The 24,336-nt window shown below is 24.3% G+C and overlaps 1 protein-coding gene across 1 annotated transcript; it reads left to right on the forward strand.

Moving 5' to 3' along the window:
* Nucleotides 1–4,365: 4,365 nt before the first annotated feature.
* Nucleotides 4,366–21,708, forward strand: LOC112600022 (inactive hydroxysteroid dehydrogenase-like protein 1). The gene is made up of 6 exons (XM_025347156.1): nucleotides 4,366–4,759; nucleotides 16,176–16,298; nucleotides 18,961–19,071; nucleotides 19,240–19,460; nucleotides 20,622–20,849; nucleotides 21,504–21,708. Exons 1-6 carry the CDS (start codon nucleotides 4,714–4,716, stop codon nucleotides 21,612–21,614), a joined length of 840 nt encoding a protein of 279 aa, XP_025202941.1. The 5' UTR covers nucleotides 4,366–4,713; the 3' UTR covers nucleotides 21,615–21,708.
* The last annotated feature ends 2,628 nt before the right edge of the window (nucleotides 21,709–24,336 follow it).

Below are 24,336 nucleotides of genomic sequence, written 5' to 3' on the forward strand. Positions count from 1 at the left end.
ATTTTATGAAAAATAGAACAGGAGAACCAAAATAATGTGTTATTACCTACTTCATATTCCAAAAAATTGAGGTAATTAATTAAGCTTATTTAATTTTAGATTTGATAGATTTTTATATTTATATTATACATACATTTAATATGTTTAGTTATGCATACATATATAATAGTGACATCGAACATATTTCTGGAACTAATGAAGATTAGTATTTGGAGAGTATCATTGAAATGAGCACAACGATTTAACAAAAAAAAAAAGGACAAAAAGGAAACGCATTTAACAACTGACCAGTGTCAGAAAAAAAAAATAAAAAAAAAGAATTAATCAATATAAATTGAAATCTTCTTGCGTTTTATGTAAAAAAAAAGAAAAATGTACTACATTGATATCAGAATTTTTAAAACTTAAAATATTAAAGGCGCTGTACCATACAATATTTTAAGGAGTTATGGTTAGGCATTTCATATTACTTATACGTTTTGGCTGTGCCAACGCGTGAGGAGTAAATGAACATTAATGTATGTAATTCATTATCACATTTTTCCCAATGAAATTTGAATTCCCATATTTACGATAGTAATAAAAATAAACCATACTGTATGAGAATTTGTCGGAAATTATTATTTTCCTATAAACCTACTATAAAAAAAAATATTCATTCGTAGTATATTAGCGCCGTATTCAAATAGTTATTTTGGTTGGAGTAGGCGATGGTTAAAAATATTTTTGTATTGTAGGCAGTGAATTTGAATATGATAATATGTGATGATGAGATTAAAAAAAAAAAAAAAAAAAAAAAAAAAACGTTGAAGAAGAAGATGTTAATAAGTTAAATTTAAACTGCGATTTCGATGGATAATTGTGGTTTTCAACCCAATTTGACTAATATACATGATATATTATATATTTGTCATATGTAAGATGCTGATTTTTTCGAAAATAATTCAAACTTATTAGTTTCCTGTTTCACTTAACAGAATATTAAGGATTTAGTAATGTTATATTCAAATTTCATTCAAATCAACCTATGATAATATGTGCCTTATAATCCTTTTAGGTATAACATATCTTAAATAGTAATACAGAAAAGCATAAATGGGCATAATACTATAATGCCCCCTCCCCGCATGTATTAACCTTTAATATTTTCCTGAATGTCATTGAAGATTTTTTTTGAATAATTGAATAAGTAGAGACATATTATACTTTACTCTGATAAGTAATAATTAATAATATTAAAATACAGTATTGTTATAATTTAAAGCGTATCCCGTAAAGTAGGTATATCGATATTATTGGGGTTCACTTTCAAGTATCAATTATTCTTTAATGTAAAATGCTTACGTTGAAATTTTCCAATCAAATATTATTAAAATAAACATGTAAGTAGGTTATCTGACCTATTTTTCATAAATGTCTTACTAAATAGCTACCTCAAGTAATTGCCTACTAGATAGTTATAAACAACAAAAAGCCTTATCTCAAATTACGAGTTTAATTTACAATAATGTATACACTGATAATAATAGGTAAAATATGGTTAACTACCTATTTAAAATTATTAATAATTAGTTAACGTTAATAAAAAAAAAGATTAGTCAAGTTGCATCGTTTTATTAATTATACCTAGGTGTATAATCATTTTAAATTCTTAAGTAGTTAAGTGTCATGAAAATTTAAAATATATTGCTTGCAAGTTTAAAAATATAAGTATAAAAATTTTGAAAGTGTATTTATGGTTACATAACATAGAAGAAGAATATAATCTTATAGATTATTGGTTTACCTACATCATAGTAAATAATGGAAAATAATATTATTTAATGTTATACATTTAATTATATCGTAGATTATTAGATTTAAAAATTTTATAAAAAAATTACATCTAAACATGCCATTGTTTATTAAAAGTTTATTAATTAATTTATACATATAACTTATATATCAACAAAATATTGTAACTTTATTAATAGATATTTAATTGTACATGAATTAGTTGAAATAATTAAAAAATATAGAAATATCAATTACTAATTCTATAAGATATTAATATATCTTTATAATCTACATTCTATATCATAGACAAATTATAATAATAATACTTGGTACCTATATATTTTATTATGAATAAAATAATATTTTATAATGTATAATGTATTGGTACGAGTATTATGAAAACACAACTGAGTATATTTTTTTTTTCGCGCTGCCATTATAATTTAAGGATATCATACGATAATCATAAATAAAAATACAGTTTGTATTGTTTTCTGCTAATAAAAATAAAAAATAATGGTTTTATTATTAATAAATTGCTAACAACATTATACGGCGTTTAAGCATCGTTTAATCTCTCCGTTAAATACAAAAAATTACTTAAATTTATTATTTTTTTTTTTTTTTATATATGTATTTATGAAAGGTGCATTGACATTGTGTAATCTGTAAGTGAAAATAGAAAGTTACAATATTCTATTCTCTACTACGCTAACATTATATCATAGTATAACATTATATATGCTGGCAATAACCATAATTATAGTACTATAATATTACCAGTAATGTTAAAAAAGAAGTATTATTATATAATAATTTATTTAACTATTGGTGATACTATAGATAGAATTATTTTTTGCGAAAAAATTGATCTTGAAAATATTATGTAAAAATGTTATGTTTCCTAGAATAATTCTTCTTGAACTATGAAAAATAACCAATATTATTATTCATACTTCAAATATGTAATATCGTTTACATTTGAACTTAAAATATTTATAAAAATAATAATGTTTATACATATTTTAGATTGTTTTTTTATTTTAATATGAAATATTTAAACGGATCTTTGTAATAATTTTTTAAGTCTAAGTTATAAAAATTGCACATTATATAAATTTCCAAGTTCAAAAAAAAAATCGTAAATTTTGTGATTTTGAAAAAGTTTGTAAAAACATGAATTTAAAATATTTAAAAAAATAAATTATGAGAATATATTTAAAAAAAAAGGTTTAAATAACTATAAGAAATACGCGAAATCTTGAATTACGTTTTCAAACTTTTTGACCAACCAAACAAAAAATAATTTTTTATCAAAATTTATAGAAAAAACTAATGAAAATATCAATTGTATATAAATAACTCAAAAAGATTCATAAAATTTTATGAAAATTTTCAGTAATTATAATTATTAATTATAACAAAATATCAAAAATCGTTTGAGAAATAATTCTTTATGGTTAATACGCATTGTTTTTAAAATTTAAAGCTTAAACGCTGATAAAAAATTAATTTTATATTTTAGCAAAAATATTTTTTTTAAGTATAGATTACACCACACTTGTATTTAATTTTCAAATTTTAAAGATTAAAAGAAAATTTTTTATAAATTTACTAATTTCATAGAAATGATTCATTTAAATAGGCAGGTAGATACTTATAAAAAAATAATATGATTATAATTTTTAATTTTTAATTGGAAAATGAACAATTTATGAAGAACCTTATATTAAATGTTCAAGCATTTTTACATATCACTTTTTATCAATATGTATAAAAAAAAAAAAATAGACAAATTTCAAATTTTATTTATAGCTCAAAAAGTGATAAAATATTTTAAAAATTATACCATGTCTAGAAAATGACCATATAAATGATTGGTAAAATGTTTAAGTATCTACGATTAGTATTTGTTTTCAAGTTACATAGAAAAAACAAAATTAATTTTAACTAAAACTGTATTTGTATAACAAACCCGGTTTTTCTTAGTATATTCGTTTTGCCCATTTATTTTTTAAATCACTGAAATTGTTGACCTCTCTAATGTACAAATTAAATCCGATTTGCATCTGAGACCACAATCTAAGTCACAATTTTTTTTCAAAATTTTGATATCTAAACTTTGAAAATCTATTGCAAGATTTCTCATAAATTATTTTTTATTTACAAGCAGCCTGACGTATAGTCAGTCATATACATTATTTAAGAGCGTTAGAATTTTCAAGTATTGACGAGTTCGGTCAAAATCGTGAATTACTTAATACTTAGACACAGACGACTGACCGTCTGCCCTGAAAATCGTTCTGATCGTAGGTATATCATTATAAATTTATAATATTTTATACGTGCATCATATATTTTATCGTGACCTAGTTTGTAGCTCTGTGTATAGTAATATGTAGACAGCCTACCGCGGTATACGAGTACTACCGGCACGGCACCTCCGCCAAACACGACGATGACGTGTGTAAATTATACAATAACACAGTATAACATAATGTTAATGGCATATTATGCCACTGCTATCGCCGGTGTCGTTTACCCAAACCGGATTCGAACGAATAATAATAATGTGCACAGCCGCGCTACGAACCGTCGTTACCGTCGCCGTTCGAATACGCTCGGAACCGTCGGACCGATCGTTTGGCAGAGCGCGATTGCTTCCTCGACGACACGCTCAGTTTCTTCTAGCCCTCTCGTAGTCCTTCCCGGGAACGGATTTCGTGGTTGGCATTCGTTTTCTCTTTTTAAACCCCGTCCGAAAAAATCGTCAAGACGGCGTCCATATTCTCAGTGGTGTTCGACTCGGAAGACTCGTTGACCGGACCCATCATACTCGGGTTCGCCGTCATCGGGTTCTTCGCGGTGTTCGTGCTGATATGCGACGTACTACTCGAAATTGCGAAGGGATTCGCAGCGCATCTGTTGCCGCTGTTGATGCCCGACCGGACTCCGCTGAGTGTCAAGTACGGCAAATGGGCAGGTTAGTCGTGATGTCGATCAACAGTAATAATAATATGCTCGTACATTGGGTATTCGCGGTATACGCGCATTGGTTGTGCAGAAAAAAAAAAAAACCTTTAGTCTTTTATACATTTTAGATTTATCTACAACGTATTTTCATAAAAGTTATGCACGTTCGGGTATCAAGTTTTAGAAAAATCGGCCTGATTGAAAATATATAAACTAGCGTTTATTTATAATCTAAACTCGTTCAATATTAATTGTTTTTTATGTTTGCATACTCAAATACTTAATTAAATATTTTTAACCAACCCATAATTTTATTTATTTATAGTTTTATTATATATGATATGATAGTTTATTACTATAAAATAATTAAATATTTTTAACCAACCCATAATTTTATTTATTTATACTTTTATTATATATGATATGATAGTTTATTACTATAAAATAATTCTTGATGAGTGATGACGCGTATTTTGGATATATTAAGATTTAAGTTTAGCTTTAATTTTATTCAATCAAATAAAAAATATATATTTATTAAAATTTAATTTAAATACACATATACATTTTTTTTTCAAATATCACGAAAATACTTTGTGTCTGTGTCCTCGCATTTCTTCAATATACACTATACAGGTGTATAAAAATTTAATTATCTTCCTATATGGTGTATTACTGATATCGTATCATTGGCTACAATTATCAATTATCATTTATCAAAAAATCGTCAGACTTTTAGTCGATTTAAATAATGTTATTTTTTAAACATTTTTATTAACTTCAAACGTATCTAATCTAGTATATTAAATTCCACCAAATTAATTTTAGTTCCACAATTTTTTGGTGTCATAACTATCATCGTTTTACATATTTATAAAGCGGTAGGAAGATATTATTTATTTCTTTAGGTATTTAATACAATTTGTGCTAACTAAATTTACTTTACATAGCTTAGCCAAAACATGTTAATTATGTGACATGTGGCCACACAACCTTGATCTCTAAAATGTTTAGATACCACTGAAGTTTTTATACTTACCAAACTTATATTATTTCCTTGACTAAAAATTTAAATATATGCTAATACTTAGATTAACTTAATACAACTTATAGTAATATTTTTGTTTCCACTTTTACATTTTTAACTCATAGTTTTATTATTTTTAAACTTGCTTTTTAACTGTTGTGCATACGTTTCTTCTGTAGTACCTACTGTGTGTTTACTTAAATTTAAAAGAAAAATGTATTGCTTTATTGTTTGCATTGTTATTAAAAAATTAAGATGGATAATTTATAGATAGAAATGTTTTAAAAAATAAAATGACAAAAATATTCATTAATATTAATTGAATAAATAAAACAATATTTATAGTAAATTTGGAAAATTAGATTGAAAACTCGTAAATCAATGAATACTTCGTGGTGAATAATATTTTAACTTTTAATTTATCTCTAAAAGTTCACGAGAAAATAACAAAATAAAATATATTATTTTATAGCATTATGTTGATACTTAATTGGTTTGAATAATTTTGTTTAAAAAAATACATTTTAATTTATAAATTGTGAAATTTAGATAAATTTATTCTGATTAAACACGTTTTATAAAATATTAGCTGTAGCTAATCGAACACATATTTTGTTGTTAAAGTTATGTTATTTACGTATATACATTTTAATGTGTTCATTTAAAGTAGGAAGGATAGTGATGAATAATTTAACATATCGTGATTGGATGAAACTTGCATTCAATACTATCTTTGTTGGTCTGTACTTACATCGTTTACACGTGAACGTGCATATTGCATAGGTAAATGGTATATTATTACTATAATTATTATTATTGTTTTGTTTTTATTTAAAAATTGTATACTTATGGAATGGGGCTCATTTAAGGGTAATATTGAAGAAAATAATATGATATACACATAGGTACCTACGTAGGATTTTTAATAAACAGTTTCATAAATACCGGTATCAAAAACAAGTACTTATTAGAGCATTATTATTATATTTTTTTACTTCAACCGTGGGCGTTTACAAACAAAATAAACGAGTTAAACCTGATTTATTCCAGTGTTTTCATCATTCCGCGTTCATGATTAGTTTCCTTGTAAGATAAACGTAGACAGACGTAAACATTCAAAATGAATTAAAATGTGTTTGAGTGCAATAATTGTACTGTTTATGAAAATGTATTTATAATTTACTGCGCGTCTCCCAATACTTGAATAGAAATGTAGTATATTCTACAACTTATAAGTTATAACTTTTTAAGGTGACTGGAGGGAACAAGATTTAATATAATAGAATGGGTGTAAAAAATTGTAAATGTAATCTGGAATTTATACTGATTTTTACATGTTACATAAATTATATATATATATATATTTATTACACATTATTTTGTGTTGGTACAGCCTCCGTTAGTATCTATAGGCTATGTCAGGTTTTTATATTTTGTTATATTTATAATAATTGTTTCAAACGGACAAGTATCTTTTATGATAATGTTTTTACCAATTAACAATTATTATAATTTATAACTAATACCCAATTTTGATTTTATACTTTAGATATACATAGGTATATAAATAACCCACTGTGCACTAGATTATTTCCGCGATGTTTTTACAGTATTACTTTGTAACTTGTATTGTTACATTTTATGTTATGCTTTTGTAATTGCAATGTGTATAGAACTGATTATATCCCGAAAAAGTAACTTCAATCGTCATATAAATACAATGCTTTATCCAAATATTCCATGCATATTACAAGTATCATTCCATACAAGTAATCCGGTAATATTTCAAGCACGTTACAAATCACATGCAACGATTATTACCAAAAAATATTCAATGAACGTTATTAAATAATTTTAAACCTTTTCAATTATATTCTAAATATAATTTAAAACATTAATATAAATAAAATACTAAAATATTTACGCAATTCATAGTAAATTCTTTTAAGGTATTCACATTATTTTTTATACTACTATCAATTTATTATGAAAAGGAATAAACATTTTATTTCAAGTGAAAAAATAAATTAATAAGCAAGTATTTTATTTTACTTCAAAACAATTTTTTTATTAAGTATACAATTACATAATTATCTGTTATCCATAAAAATATGCATTAATTAACATCAATATAGCACATCGTTAGTTTAACTAAAATAATTTATACAATATTATAGCAAATTTAATATTTCATATAACATTTATATTTAAAATCACACAAATCAATAACTTTTTTTACAAATCATAATACACAATATATACAATATATTTACTTCGAATAGATTAGATAAATGTATATTTTATTCATTATATATTTAAATACTTAGATTCTAATTAACACAAATCAATAATTAATAATTTTATTAAATAAAATTAATATATTAATATTATTAATTCATTATAAGTCAATTAAACATCATACATCACAATATTATATATTTTTTTTCAAAATTACTGTGGTATATCTAAATTGTGACAAAGAGTAAATTGGTACTTAACAAAATTAATCCCAAACAAAAAACTAAAACATATTATACTTTCAATCAAACATTTAACATTTATTTCATAAATACCAACAAAATTTAGTTTTTTTACTAGGTAATTAATATAAATTATAAGTCCTTTTACTTTTATAAAATATTTTAACTTTACATAAAATGTTTGTGCACTGCGCATAAAATATAAATTGTTATAGAAAAAATTATTATTAAAAAGATAGAAATATTAATCTTATGATTTGTTGTATCTTGTTGTAGCATAACGGAACCAATCAGCTAAAATTGACTTAAATAAAACATCACTGTAATCCTTTTGACCATCAACCCTTTTTAAAATCTAATTAATTAGTATGACCCTGTAATCCCGACTGTCTGGAAATATAGCTATCATCCAAAGTTTTTTGGTTAGTGTCTAAGAGAATGTATGAAAAATGAATAATAATTAATTATAAATATTAATGTGTATTGTGTGTACAGTTATCGTTTTTTCCTTTTATGTTCTTTATTTTTATTATCAACTTACTCCAAGTATCTAAGTTTAAAATTTTTTTTTTTTTTTTAACTTTTTTTAAATATAGGTACACATAATACACATTAATATTTATAATTAATTAATAATCAGTCATTAGTTATCATTAATGTTATGTGAAGAATCTAATATTTCTAATGATGAAGGTAAACTATTAATTAATTTTTTTATAATAGTTTACCTACTTGTTTTATTTTTAACTATAGGTATCAAAATTATTAAACAGAACAAAAAACATCAAGGTCCAAAAACTGACGTGACAGAAAAAACTGTTGTGGATAACATTTCTGAGCCTTAGTTTAACGAATTAAATAATATAAATTTTAGTCCGTCCTCAAGCTCAGATAATATCTCACAGTGTTAACGTACCCGAGATAAATAAACTAAACGTAATTTTTAATAACTTAATTATAATGGTTAATAAAAGATTAAAAATTTGAATTTAAAAAATAAATAATTTTAATTATTTTATAAATACCTACATTTTTGCAATACAATTTCCTTAGAATTTCTAAATCATTTACTTTTTGTTGGGTATTCATTTTTTTTTTAAATGTTTAACTCATATTAATCCTAAATTATTTAAATATTAGGGTCAGGTAGGTACTTAATTTAATTAACATTGCATTTTAGGTCATTAGATATGTGATGATAAAAATATAATTCATGTTATTCAAATTTTTACTTATGTTGTAAACTTAGAGTAACAGTACACTACCTCAACAATCTGAAATTAACCCAATACTAGATTCGGTATACAAATTACAGTGGATCGTTTAAATAAAACTCTACCAAATTTGATGAAATATATAAAGGTATTATGAATGTTCTGAATTTCATCTAAAATTAAAAGATATTTAAATTTTCTTTTATCTAATATAATTTGGCATTAAACAATTCGAACGTGCATATTAAACCGGCTGCATCCAAAACGGTTCCCGATAAAGACTTTCAAAAAAGCAAAATACAATATATTATAAATGAAATATTTAATATTATTATAGCATATTATATTTCCCATCATTATAAGTACATAATACGAAATAGATTGTCATTAAGATAAAAACCGTGATAAAATCGTTGTTATACTATCGATATGGACGGATAGTCATTACTCGTTAGTCGGTACGATATTCAGTAATACATCGCAACGTCGCAATAACCGTTGAGTTTACGTATAGTGTTAAATTTATGCAAATATGGAATTTATGTATAATTCTATATTTTTAAATTAAGATTTGATTTTTTTTTAAATGTTTGTTATACAATTTTACCTCAATAACAAAAAATAGTAACTATAAAAATAAAAAAATGTACGAATTAAAAAAAATATATATACCTATATTTATTATTATTTATTTCATATTTTTAAATGATTTTTATAAATTTTTACTATTTATTATTATTATTAAGCCACAATTTTTAAAAACTTGGAAACCAATTCGGACACTATGATTAAGTCCTATGCCTTTAACAAACTGTCAAGTAGTATTACATAAAAGATATGTACGAAAAAAATTATAAAAATGTTATAAATATTAAATAAATGTATAATAAATTGGCTATAATTAAATACTCGTGAGCCACAATATAATATTTTTATTTCGGTTTTAAGACTCAAAACGTAACATGTTTGTACTTCACCTACTATAATAATATGTAAACCTACTATATTGGTAAGCTACTATAACCAACGAATAAAATATAATTTGTTTTAGAAAATCACAGAACACTTATATTAATAAGTTAAGTAAATTAAAAATTATACGCCAATGAATTGCCAATAAATTATTGTATGTTATTCGCAAACGATGATAAAATTATTAGTAATAATTAAACATTTTTAAATTTACGTATTTACCGTTGTTACAATTGTATAGATACGAGCCGCGCCGAGCAATACCGATCCCACGGCGCGTGCATAGTACCGCGCTATACCGCGCTACGCGCCTTATCACGACCCACTCGCCGTGGGATCTCGTCTTAAAGTTGGTTATCTAGCTATTGTAATAATGTATGATGATAGTAAAATAATATTATCTTTACAAAAACAGTTCTCGATGATGCTGTAATATTTGAAACTGTGAGCTCAGAGATCAAGAACTATTCAAGATAATATTACATAGGTATTGTAATTTATAATGTTAAGCATTGTTTTAGTTTAGGTAAAATATAAAATATTTTGGTAACGATATTATGATAACCATAATCATCATAGGTTATTGCAATATCTATTTGGCCAAGATTTGAGTTTTTTTTTATTTAATTTAGAAAGGCGTTCTGTGGTATTATTTGCCTTTATAAACTCCAAGGCTTTCGTGAAAGTCGAGAAATTGTTTAAACCGACGACGTTACACTACAGTGTCTTCATAGTGTGTACAATCGTAATTATTCGCGTATTTATTGTTACCATCCACTTACTACCACCAGATTCATTCAAACAGTGAACATATTTTTATTTCGTAAATCCCAACTTATACCTACTATAATAATTCAGAATCTGAAACACTATTCTTTCATAAACATATTAACTTTTAAATATATATACCTACTCCCACAACCACCTAGGTATATAAACCTACTATCAAATTGTCAATAATTAATTGAATATTAATTTATTTACAGATATTTAAAGTTATAAATATAAATTGTTATTTTAAATTCATAAGTTTATGGATGTATTCATATTAAAATTACTGTAGTTTATGGTTACTGTTTTATGGTAATTATGACCAAATATTAAAATAAATGCATTTTAAAATATTAAAATTTTATTACATATCTTCACTTTTTTAACAGAAAATGTCTAAACAAATTAATACTAAAATAATGATAAATCAAAATAAACCTGTATTTATTTCAAGCTTTAATTTTTTGATTAATATTCTTTAAAATATTGTTAATTAAAATAAATATACATCATCGAGCACAAAAACACTGTGTAGAAGTTATGCAGACCTGTTACTATGTGATTGCTATGATCTATTATTATATCTACATCTATCAAACTTACTAGGTTTTACGTTTAAGTATTATAAAATCAGAATATTCCCGGAAAAATATCCATGATAAAATATTATCATAATGAAAATAAAAAAAATATTATTTAGTTAATTTTTAATTATTTGAACTAATTATTTACTATATTTTATATTATCATATAAATCAGTTTTGTGATTTAGAAACATTTTAATTTGTTCATTTAATTTTAAGCGTCTAAATTCGTGAAATATATTTCTTACATAATAACTATCGGTTTTAATATATTATATAATACCATCGACATTTTGTTATTAAATTATTTACCACACTTGTAAACCGTGTAATTAAATTTCATATTTTGAAGCAGAATATTTTTTTTTTTATGTTTTAATGTAAAATATAATGATTATGGTATATTTACAATTGAATCAATTAATAATTAATTGTTTTGGCTTAGTTTTTATCATTTTAACTATTAATGTAGACATAGTTTTAAAGTATCCTCATGAAATATTTGTTCACAACTCCGTTCATCTAAACTTTCTAAAATGTTTATAATTTTGAGAGACTACTAGGCTATACTTAATTCTAGAACTGCATACTAAAGCTATAAAATAAAACAATTTTAGTTATTTAGCACTATATAAAAGTCAAAACTAGAATGTCAATGGGAATAAGTCTCATTGGCAAAATATTATCATGTGTATTTTTTAATGTGATGTGGGTATAGGTACTTCAAAAGCTTTAACTTTGTAAAAAATACAGCTCAGAAGCATAGAAATTAACATAGAAATTTAGTAAAACACTTTGGTAAATACATAATAAAAATCTATATGACATAATGGATGCTTCGTAACCACGCTTAACTTTTAACTTACGTAAGTATCTTCTATTAAATATTATTTATTGACATACAATACCTATACAAATTGCTAGTGATGTTCTAATTGTGAATTTTATAATTATTATTTAAAACACTTAAACCATTTAATTATTATGTAAAAGTGAATAATTTAGGTTGATCGAATTACCTTTTTTTATTTTTCTATATATAAATGATATAATGATTGAGTTATATTCAAAAAAAAAAAAAACCTAGATATCTAGAAAAAAATATTATGGTTACCTAAGTACACTAATTTTTATAAAAGTCAATTCACATCACATGTTTGCGAAAACCCTTAATTATAAAACGTGTACGCGTTTAAATATAATAGTATAAATAATGTATAAAAAATGTTTTATACGCGATTTGTTTGTATCTTTTGTAATATAACAGTAGATGAGATACATATCTGCAGCGTTGTATGTACTCACTAATACAACTAAATTATTTACTATAAGTTTATAATTTAAACAATTTATTAGAATAGTAATATTTTGATAAAGTAATGTAGATAATCGTTAGTAATCGTTCACACAAATAAAAATAATTTCGTTTACCCAAAACAGTAGGTACAGATAATAGTTGATTTTTAGTCACTTTGAACCGGTTGAGTAAAAATGTATATTTTAGAATGTAAACATTTTATTCAATCGGACTATTAATTTTTTGGTAAAAATTATTACTATTCCCCCCAAACTTTACCACTGCTAGAGATATATATTTCTAGAAGTAGATAAACAGGCGTATTTTTAAAATCGTGACTTCAAAACATTTGATAGTTTCATGTAATCTATAGATCTCAATCAACCAATCACTGCCATTACTATTTACAAGTTTCTACAAAATAACTACTAATTACCATAAATAAAAAAATTAAATAAAAAAATTGGCAAATATTGATTAGAATAACTAAAAGCAACCTATAACGAGTCATGTCATAAAAATAACATCACATTTTCATAGATAGTTTGTTAAAAACCTTCACGTAGAACTTCTATAGGTCTATAATAGCATAGATTAAATATACTAATATATTTAATCTATGATAATAGTCACTATTAAAAACAAAATTTTTATCTTGAAAAGATAGGTACTATATTATCTTCCATACAATATCGTTTTTATTTTAATATGAAAAGAGTTAGGTATTATTTTTTTTAAATCCATTATTTTTATGTTTTTTCAAACTTAATATTGAAAAAATAAAAACGATATTGCACATATAACGTTTTTTCGTTTTTAGCAAAAATGTGATTATTTTCTATAAGTTTTGCATTATTTTTAGTTATTTTCCGAATCTTTAATACTATGATATCGTAATTATTATTTACTAAATCACGCAAAAAACGAATTACTAATTTACACAACAATTTTCAATGGTAGGTAGTAACTGACGTTAGATAACTTACTTTGAATTAACAATATTTTTAATTTGTTCAAATTGCCTTTATCAAAACTATGAAAACTAATGTGTGGACATTTTATTTGAAAATTAAAGAAAAAGGAAGTATATTATAGTTTATAAGTATAGGTACTCATTTTAAACTTATTAGCAGACTACTTACATCTAAGTATCCACTATATTCGTATACTCGTACAAATGTACAATTAATGGATTTTTATTATAATAACAGCAGAATAAATACATCTATTACTATTATAATTTAAATATTAGATACGGTAGTTAACTTAAACCAATTACTTTTTAATAATTTGTATTTTGCTATTTTTTTATGTATAACGTGGTAGTCCGTTTAAATGAATATAAATATAAATGCTCGTATTTTTAAAGTTATTATATATTTATATATACTTATATATTTTAATAATAAGCATTTAAAATTGTGAGTTAAGATAGGTAAAGTATAATGTCAAAGAGTATTCCGTAAAAAGTCTATCCTTAGTCCATTATATCAATCTTGCTATAAATTTCAAATTCTTGTTCATAAAAAATATATGTTAACTCGCCATTTAATATTTATGTCACAACGGTTTTATAAAAGTATTCTGCTTCTGATTATTATCAATACAAAAGAACTACTCGTATATTATACAAAAAAAAAATTATTTTTTTCTATACAAAATTTGATTGAAAATTGTTGTACCAATTTTAATTGATCATTTCGTATATATTATATCATATCATGATGTAATTTGTACCATGTTTATGATGTACAAAACTGTACCTACGTCTATAATTTACGCATTGTACAATATATAATAGGTATACATATATATATTTTGGCGGAAGCGGAATGAAACACCGTAATTTCACTTTCTTGTGACCAACTGCACTACCTACCTACAATAATCGTTTCATTGTACGCAATGTGTCATAATATCATCGACCTTTAACGGTTCATGGCCTCATAGGTAATTTTATATTTTACTCTCACATAGTTTTGTTGACTATTATGTATTATAATACGTATGCATATTTTATTTGTATGTCTAATTTTGTTAAATATAAATTAAAATAAATTACCGAGAATTAATATTTAAAAAATTGCATGTCATCAACCAAGATTACTGTAGATTAAATACAGTTTAACTTCACTAATTTTATACAAATTACTATAATTAAAAAGTAAAATTATCTTAGCTCTTTAACCCTTTTATTATTTTAAAATGTTGTTGCTATATCTACCATTATTGAAAACACTGTAATTATAAAATATAACTAGCAAATAATAAAAAATAATAAATCTATACATAAAAGGTAATTATATGCAAAAGAAAGCCTACTTAAAAAGTCTACGCTACAAATTTCGTATACACCAATAATAGAAGTTAAAATTGATTGTGTGAAGATAATAATAGATCTAATTTATGTATTTATGTATACTATAGTTTTATAAAAAAATGTTTATATTGGTAGATACTTTGTAATATTTATTTTGTTAATTTTTTAACGTTTAATCATTAAATAATTCTTGTTTGTACTTATATTACCATGCAACTCAACTAACTTAACTTATATATCTACACTTGATTGACCTAAAATTCATTTCCATACCTGTTTTTTACATAATCTACTCACTTCAGTTGGTCAATAACTAAATTTACAATTCACGTTTCTCTCGATTTACTATGAAATCGTTAATGCTAAAAATTGAAAAAAAAAATACAAAACGAGGCATAAAATAAAATATCGGTAGACACATTTAATTTAATTGATTATACCCTATAAATCATAATACTACTTACGATGACAATTTATTTTGATTATTTTAAGTCAAATTAATTTTGATAACTTAATTAATATATTAAAATATTGTCAAAAATCTAATGATCAAAATCACAAATACACTTTTGAAACTCTCAAAGAATTTATAAAATATAAATTTAAAAAATGATAACTAGATAACCAAAAATTAAAATATTAGATCTATTTAACATATTAAGAATTAAATTGTAAAATTTAAAAATTTATATTTTTATTGATTAGTATATGACATATTATAAATTTAATATAGTAATTGCATGTCATCTAAATTTTTATAGTGGTCACTGGATCTACAGACGGTATTGGAAAAGAATACGCCAAGGAATTAGCCAAGCGAGGTCTCAACATTGTATTGATAAGCAAGTCAATTGATAAATTGAATAAGATTGCTTCAGAAATAGGTAAGATATAGTTATACACCTTAATATATTTCAATAAATTAGAATAATTAGTGATATTTTAAATTAAAAAACTATTTTGAACGTCGTGATGTTTAAAAAAAAAAAACGTGATCTGCATAATAAATTATTTAAAACCAAATATCATTAAGTACCAGTTAGTACTGTCTATGTGTATCTATACACTGTAAATTTTTAATATATTTGTTTCAAAATTTGTCCTAGTTGTGAATTAAAATAACCAAAAGCAAGCACATTACATATTATATGAATACTGACTTGAACAATTTTATTAAAAAAAAAAAATTTAGTTAGGTATAAAACTTGGTAATTGGTGATTGAATTACATAAAAATAACTTAAATGATATTAAATATTTTAATTAACGTAGAATTGTTTTTAAAATACATATTTAATATAAAATATTCAAACCGTTAGTTATGATGGAAAAATCCTTTTAATTTCGTTTGCAATATTTTCAGCAAGTGCCACAGACATTATTATTATCATTTTTTTTTTTTTTTTGATATTAAATTTTGAATAATTATTTCAACAAGCAATGTCCTACCTAATATTATCGTTAAAGCAATTATTTAATTTTTATTAATCAATTATTATCATGATGTATCTGATGTACATTTTAAGACATCTAATAACACAAAACTTGTATCATTTAAATCTAGTGGTATAACTTATTTTGAGCATAAAGGAAAAAAAAACATTATTGTAATCTGTGTTTATAATGTTTAATTTATTTTGTTTTGTATTTTCTTTTTACCATTTTTCAACATTATGTCTGAACATGACAACATCACCAACTTAAGAATTTGTACCTGTACAATACCTTTTGCGTGTATAATATTAAAATAATTATTTTCAAAAGTTTTCCTCCTATAATTATGTTCAAAATTTTGAATAAATAATAATTTTTGTAAGACGCTCTCGTCATGTTTACCAAAGTAATTTGCGTAAATAATAATAAACAGTCATGAAATAAAAAATTTTTGAATTTTTAAATACATTACCTATCCGTTCACTATATTTATATTTTTGAATGATTGGTACAATGGTATTGCAAAAAATTCCATTTAAACAAAAAACAAATGCTATTACGTATAAAAATACATTACATTTAACAATATATAGCTTAAGAATTTCTTACGATCGATTTTATCGGGATGATCAAATAATTATACATTTATATAATACAATAAACGTATATCATTGAAAAATTACTTAACTTTAATTAAATCAACAATTTATTCATTATTGTAAAATTGACAATACACAACTCCAATGCTTTAAAAAAAATGTTTATTATTAATAAATAATATTTTTATGACAATGATAAAATAATGTCATTGCAATAAATGTTAAATTCATTTATTTTCAAAAAATCTATTTTCTAAGTATAACTAGTAGTATTTCCTTCAGTCATGACTGTTAAGTCATTGCTGTTTTTAGTATGATTTTAAAACTAAAATACTTAATAAGTGGAAACAGGCAATTTTTATGTATTTCAATACAAGAATTTTTCTACATGCAGTCTTGTAAATGTGTACGTAGTATAAGTGATTATTAGTACACGTACACGTACAAATCTGCACAACTGTGTTGAGCATGAACGATAAAAAAAAAACATTATATACCTAATGTATTTGTGTTGATTTATGTATTAATTTAAATTATTAACCTAACTTAACCAATAGACTTAATAATGCGTTAAAACTTATGGAAACTAATTTGATTTCTATAATATTTATTCTTGAGATTGATTAAGCTTCGTTTAAAGATTTTTGATTTAAATGTAATACAATCAAGATTAAAAATTTCGTAAATTTTAAATATTCAAACCAAAAATTGGTAAAAAAATAAATAATTTTTTAAATAAAAAATAAAAGTAATTAATAATAATTTATAGGAGTTGAGGGATATGAAATTTGATAAAGTGGAGAAATTGATCTTAAAGAAGCATAATAAGCAATTCGTAATAATTTAAAAAAGTATAATTGCATAATGATCATTATGATTGACAAAAATTGAATTTAAAAATTTTATAAAAGACATGTTAAATACAATACATACCGGAATTTAGTTTCATTTTGCAATTACGTTAACGTATTTATGTACTAAAAATTGGGTGGAATTCTAATTATTTACCATATTTTAAAATTATACATCAATTATCCTATTGTAATATCGATTATTATAGCTTATTTCACGATAGGCATATGCATAAATTAAAGATTATCTCTACCGCCATAAAAAAATTCTTAAGGCACCTAAATACTTCCTAGCTTAACCTCGTCAGTATAATAAATTATGCTAATACGTGTTAATCAATACTTCTAGCCTACCCAGATGTTTAACCATATTTACATCTAAGACAATAGATACGAAATATATTTTAAATGTCGAATAATTCATTCACACTGATCTATATTATTTATACCTACTTTTTTAAATTTACAGTGATGTGGTTAAATACAATAATATTAATTTAATCAAAAATAAAAATACTAAAAATTAAATACATTTATACCTAAAAGTTATAATCAAACCAATAAAATATTTAAAAACCTATAAGTAAGTTAACTAAACCTAGAAACTAAAATTTAAAACTAGAATAATATATTTTATGTGTATCATCTACTAATATTTTTCAGAACAAGAATCTAATGTCGAAGTGAAAGTTATACAAGCTGATTTTAGCAAAGGGCAGATGATATTCGACCACATCGCCAAAGAATTAGACGACATGGAAATCGGAATACTGAGTTGGTGACGTTTATATAAATATAATAAGATTTGAAATAATTCCTATAAGCATATCATTAGTGTGTACTAAACTGTAAAATACTTTTAAACTAGTGTTTGTTTTTTTTTTTTTGTTATACATAATTTTAATGAATACTTGCTAATAATTTTTATGAACTGTATCTCAGTAAACAACGTTGGCAAGCAATACTTATATCCAATGTACATAAACGAAGTACCGGAATCAACCGTATGGGACATGGTGAATATTAACGTTGGTACTGTCACGCATATGACAAAACTTGTGTTGCCAGGCATGCAAAAACGAAAACGCGGAGCCATCGTAAATGTGTCGTCCAGTGCAGAATTGCAGCCCATGCCACTGATGGCCATATACGCAGCAACCAAGGTAAACAACAGTCTGGTTACATCTAATTTTTTTCTTTCAGTTTCATCTCTTGCACAGACTCTAGGTCAGAGGTAGCGAACCTATGACATGCGTGTCACGGAGGTTAGGATTACTTTTTTTAAATTCAGAATTTGTTTAACATACTTTGTAGTTATATGCTATTTATTTTTTAGGTATCTAATATTCTAATAGTCTAATATGTTTAAATTTCTTAATAATGTGATGTTTGACTTGTTTTTTATTATTCAAGCCATGGATGTAGGAATTTTTAAGTTAAAAAAAAAAAAGTTATCAAATTAGTTGACACATAAGAAAAATAAAATAAAACCAAAATTTTTATTTGACACGCGGATATAAAAAGGTTCGTCATCTCTGCTCTAGGTCATGGGGATAAATTTGTTGACACTTAATAGTTGATTGAAAAGTGAAGAAAGATGATTAATTTACACTTATAAATGTAAGACGTGGTTTTATAAACTAAAAAAAAATTGCTTAAATTATGTTTTAAAACACATGAAAAGTTACAACAAAATATATTCAAAACAGGTACACTAATTGAATCAATTTTTAATAATATATTTTACTTTTTTGAAACTATTATATGCGTATTCGTTTATAATCTAAACAATTGTAACGATAGTTCAATATGTGTTCTAACTTTTAATACTTACTGAAATTAGTTGAAAAATATTTTTAAAATTTCATTGTATCTGTGAACTAATGTTCTAAAATTTGGCAAATTAGTTGAAAACAGTTATTCCTCAATTTGTAAATTTTATATTAAGTTATAAGTTATAAGTCATACAATTTAAAGTAGGTACCCAATGTTTTAAAAACAAAAAACTTATAGTTTCTTAAGAAAGTTAAAAAAAAATTTAATTGTTATTACTTTAAATTGTTTTAATTTAAAAAACAAATTTACAACATATACACAGCTATAGATATATTAAAAGTATTTGAACTGCATTCCACTTTATCAAGAGCTAACCGTCTGATTTTGGCATATCTACTACAGTATTGTAAAATTGCATTTTAATATTTATTGATTGGAATCCCGGTATGAAAAACCTTATTTACTGATTTTAAAACTAAGAGTTATTATTGGCAAAATTAAATAAAAATAAAAAATGTGTACATAATTATGTTTGTTCATTTTTTCAGTCATACATAAAAAGCTTTACGGAAGCACTTCGCATCGAGTACGAAGAGGACAATATAACAGTCCAACATCTTTTCCCGTTATTTGTTTGCACAAAAATGAACGCTTTCAGCTATAAACTACAAGAGACGACTCTATTCGTACCCGACGCAAAGACGTACGCCACGAATGCCGTTAACACACTGGGTATGGTGGACCATTCGACCGGTTACTGGGCCCACGGTATTCAGGTAAAGCGTTGACACATCGTTAATTAATTTTGTATTGAAATTCGCTTTTTTTCCAAGAGTAATCCAAGAATATAATAAATAATAATATATATGAGGACAATGTAAGATTCTAAATTATTTATTAAAAAAAAAAATTCTTTTAATAATCACAAGTACGACAGTACTAAAAAAAAAAAATTATTTGGTAAACCAAATTTCAATAGAAAAAGAGTGGAACTCTTACCTAGTGCAGGGCGACATTTTCAAATTTTGTTTTTTCACCAAATTTAATGAAGGACCACTTATAAGTTACTTTGAATTAGTGAGTACCTATTTAAATACATTGAAAATTGTTTTTAAACCTGCCTATTTTAAAGTTTTGAACACCTTGGTTAGGCGTTCTGTTTTCTAGCCTAAAAAGTTACAGAAAAAATAAATATTAAAACAAATAGCCATTTTTAAGTTAAACGTTTTCATCGATTTGCTTGTGTCAACTTTACTTTATTATATTTTTAAATTACTCAACTTATGTTATTTTTAATTGACGTAGTGAATTACACTCAACTTAACGTTATATAACATTTTTTTTTTTATTTATTGTATAGGTACATGCTAATAAATTATAACTCTTTACTCTGTCAATATTATAGTTTTGTATTGTATTGTATTTTTCAGCATTTCTTTATGAGACTGCCACCAGTATGGATTAGAACATTAATTGGAGAATTTATGACTCATTCCTTTAGAAGTGACTATTTTTCTAAAAAAGGTATAAAAATAGAGTAATTTCTCAAGAATTTATATGTTACAAAAGTTTTTTTATAAAAAAAGTATATATTATTAGATTAATAAATTACAATACAGGTGTATGAAATATGAATAGATTTTATTATTAATTATATATTGTCATACATACCTAATATTATATTATATACATTGAGTTTTAAAAAATGGTAATAGAATTTTTTTTCCAAAAAGTTAAAACTATTCTATACAATATTTAGCATAAAATGTTAATGTAGTCCAACATTTTTTTGAGATATCTATAATTTAAAAATACGAAATATTATTTTTCATATTTTATACATATTATATTACGAGTTAAGACATTTATTTTAAATTCAAGTTTCCGGAATTTCTTTGTATTAATGATTTTTTCCTATAATTTATATTTTAAATGAATATTTTTGTTTAAAATATGACTTCTATAGCTTTTATAAAACTATTTTACTTTTTGTAGGGTATTTCACAAGTCGTTATTTAATTTTGCTGAACGTTGACCAATTCGCTTTATCAGCGATTAATCGCATAAAAATAATTCACCGATATCAACTTGTATTTGTCGGATGACAATAATCGTAAACAATCACTTATACCTATAGTTCGATGCGATACGTTGACCGTAACGTTGTGTGTGTTTGCCATTCGAGTATTAATAATTTTGTGTTTTTATTGTGTGTAGTCATATTCTTCAAACATATTTTAAAATGTTTAAAAGAAAAATCATCGGTTGCTACCCGTCTAAAATCCTTAGTTTCGAAATTTGGAAACATTATTACGACAAATACTATATTTTTTTTACAGTATGCAATAGGTATCAAAATTTCTAGTGATAAACATTTTTCTGTAAGATAACATATAGCCGCTGAAAACAAATTGAAGAGGAATGAATCATACAGAAAACAAAAACACAACTCAGTAACTTATTTCACTTGATTCGTCATAAAAATGTCATTCAACATTGTAAAGTCATGCTTAGTGTGCTAACATCCCGTTAAATAAATTTATCAATCGTAGGGATGCGTGGATTTCGATCGTAAATAAATTGTGGTGAAAACTTCCAGACCAGTTGACAATTCATTAAAAGTTTTGACAAAAATGTTACTCTTTAGATCGAAATTGTTCAAAAATATTTCAACAATATTGAAAAGAAATTTGGCTTGAAATTACACAAGTCTTCACCGGAAAAAAAATGTATTAATAGTAGATACATACCTAGTTAAAAAAAAAAAAAAGTAGTTAGTGGCTATATTATAGTAGTATTTGCTAGAACACAAGATTATTATAGTTAAAATATTTTAATTAATAATTTATTGTTAAAACTGAATACCTACTGATACGCACACGATTGTTATTTCTATGTTTTTAATCAAAGAAAATAATTTGTTTTGAGTACTATTCGACTAAAGAATACGGATAATGCAGTTTCTCTGTCCGTATTAATTTATCGAGTGCGTTAGCGTGTGCAGCTTAACAGCGCTATCACGATTTCGCAAATTTATACGTCATAATATAAATTAAAGAAAATATTTTATTTTTCTGTAACTCTTGTAATTAATATCAATTAAAATAAAGATACGGATGCCGGTATGCTGTAGCCACGCGTGTCGTCAATTACCACAGACTTAAGAGAAATGCTAACGGCCGACGACGAAGTATACATTTATTTTGTAAGAAAACTAAATTTGGCGACACGCACTCCTGCGGCTCACGGTATCTATATTGTTATTGTATCCGAATCGAATATCGATAAATCATTTACTATAATTAATTATTGGGTACTATTGTACTAATGATGGCCAACGATATCGTATCGGTTTAAATAATTGTTGACGATATTGTTTTAGAATAATTCAATTTATCGCAGTGTCGAATTTATAAATTATTATTTTTATTTTTATTATACCTTATGGCTTATAAAGTAAGACAAATATTAATATATCTTATCAGGCCACCTGCCTATGATGAGTGAGTATTAATGTTAAATAACCCGTATTTTAAGACATGTCTAGTAAATAATACTAGATTAGAAAATAAGTACGCAATAATGCAATAAAGTATACAGTTTATGGTATAAACTAATATCTCACTTCAGTACTTCAGTGTTTTTCGTCCATAACTAACGTAACGCAGTTTTATTTAAAAATATGAATACCAGTGATAGGTACTAAATTAGTGCTTAATTCCAAAAGTTATGAATTTCAAATAAATGAAAATGGTTCAATATTGGACAAAGCAAAATGTTTTTGTCGTTCACGTAAATGTTCTGTGGCGTATAATGGGTAATACATAAAATTTAAATTCACATTTGCAACAGTGTTGAAGAGTGAAATAGAATACAAACCAATCAATATTAACATATTTAAAAAAATCAAAACTCGATATGGATATCGTACATTTTACGGTATTTGCAGAATGTGGGTGATATTTATACTTGGTATTACATCGTTTGCCATAACTACTAATTAGTAATTACCATTACATCCTAAATTTTAATTTTAATTGGTTATTAAAAAGTGAACATTGAACATGATCCTATAGTAAAAACATTCTGAAATTCGTCAGAAGTAGAACAAACCAAAGACAATCAAGGTAAGTTATATTTTTATATTAAATATGATATATCACAAAAATTATTTTATTTTTTTAAACAAACCGCAGAAGTGTAGGGATGATTTATTAAAAATAGGTAGAAATGTTTTGATACTCGTACAGTATGCTATCTGCT

This window comes from Melanaphis sacchari, unplaced genomic scaffold (genome assembly GCF_002803265.2).
Source record: "Melanaphis sacchari strain LSU unplaced genomic scaffold, SCAv2.0 Contig59_pilon_pilon, whole genome shotgun sequence".
NCBI lineage: Eukaryota > Metazoa > Arthropoda > Insecta > Hemiptera > Aphididae > Melanaphis > Melanaphis sacchari.

Bases quoted from the DNA above. Each gene is read 5' to 3' on its own strand.
- LOC112600022 (XM_025347156.1), top strand. From the start codon at position 4,714: ATGCCCGACCGGACTCCGCTGAGTGTCAAGTACGGCAAATGGGCAG. The intron at 16,299-18,960 runs GTAAGATATAGT...AATATTTTTCAG, and splicing joins TAAGATTGCTTCAGAAATAG to AACAAGAATCTAATGTCGAA. The intron at 19,072-19,239 runs GTTGGTGACGTT...ACTGTATCTCAG, and splicing joins CATGGAAATCGGAATACTGA to TAAACAACGTTGGCAAGCAA.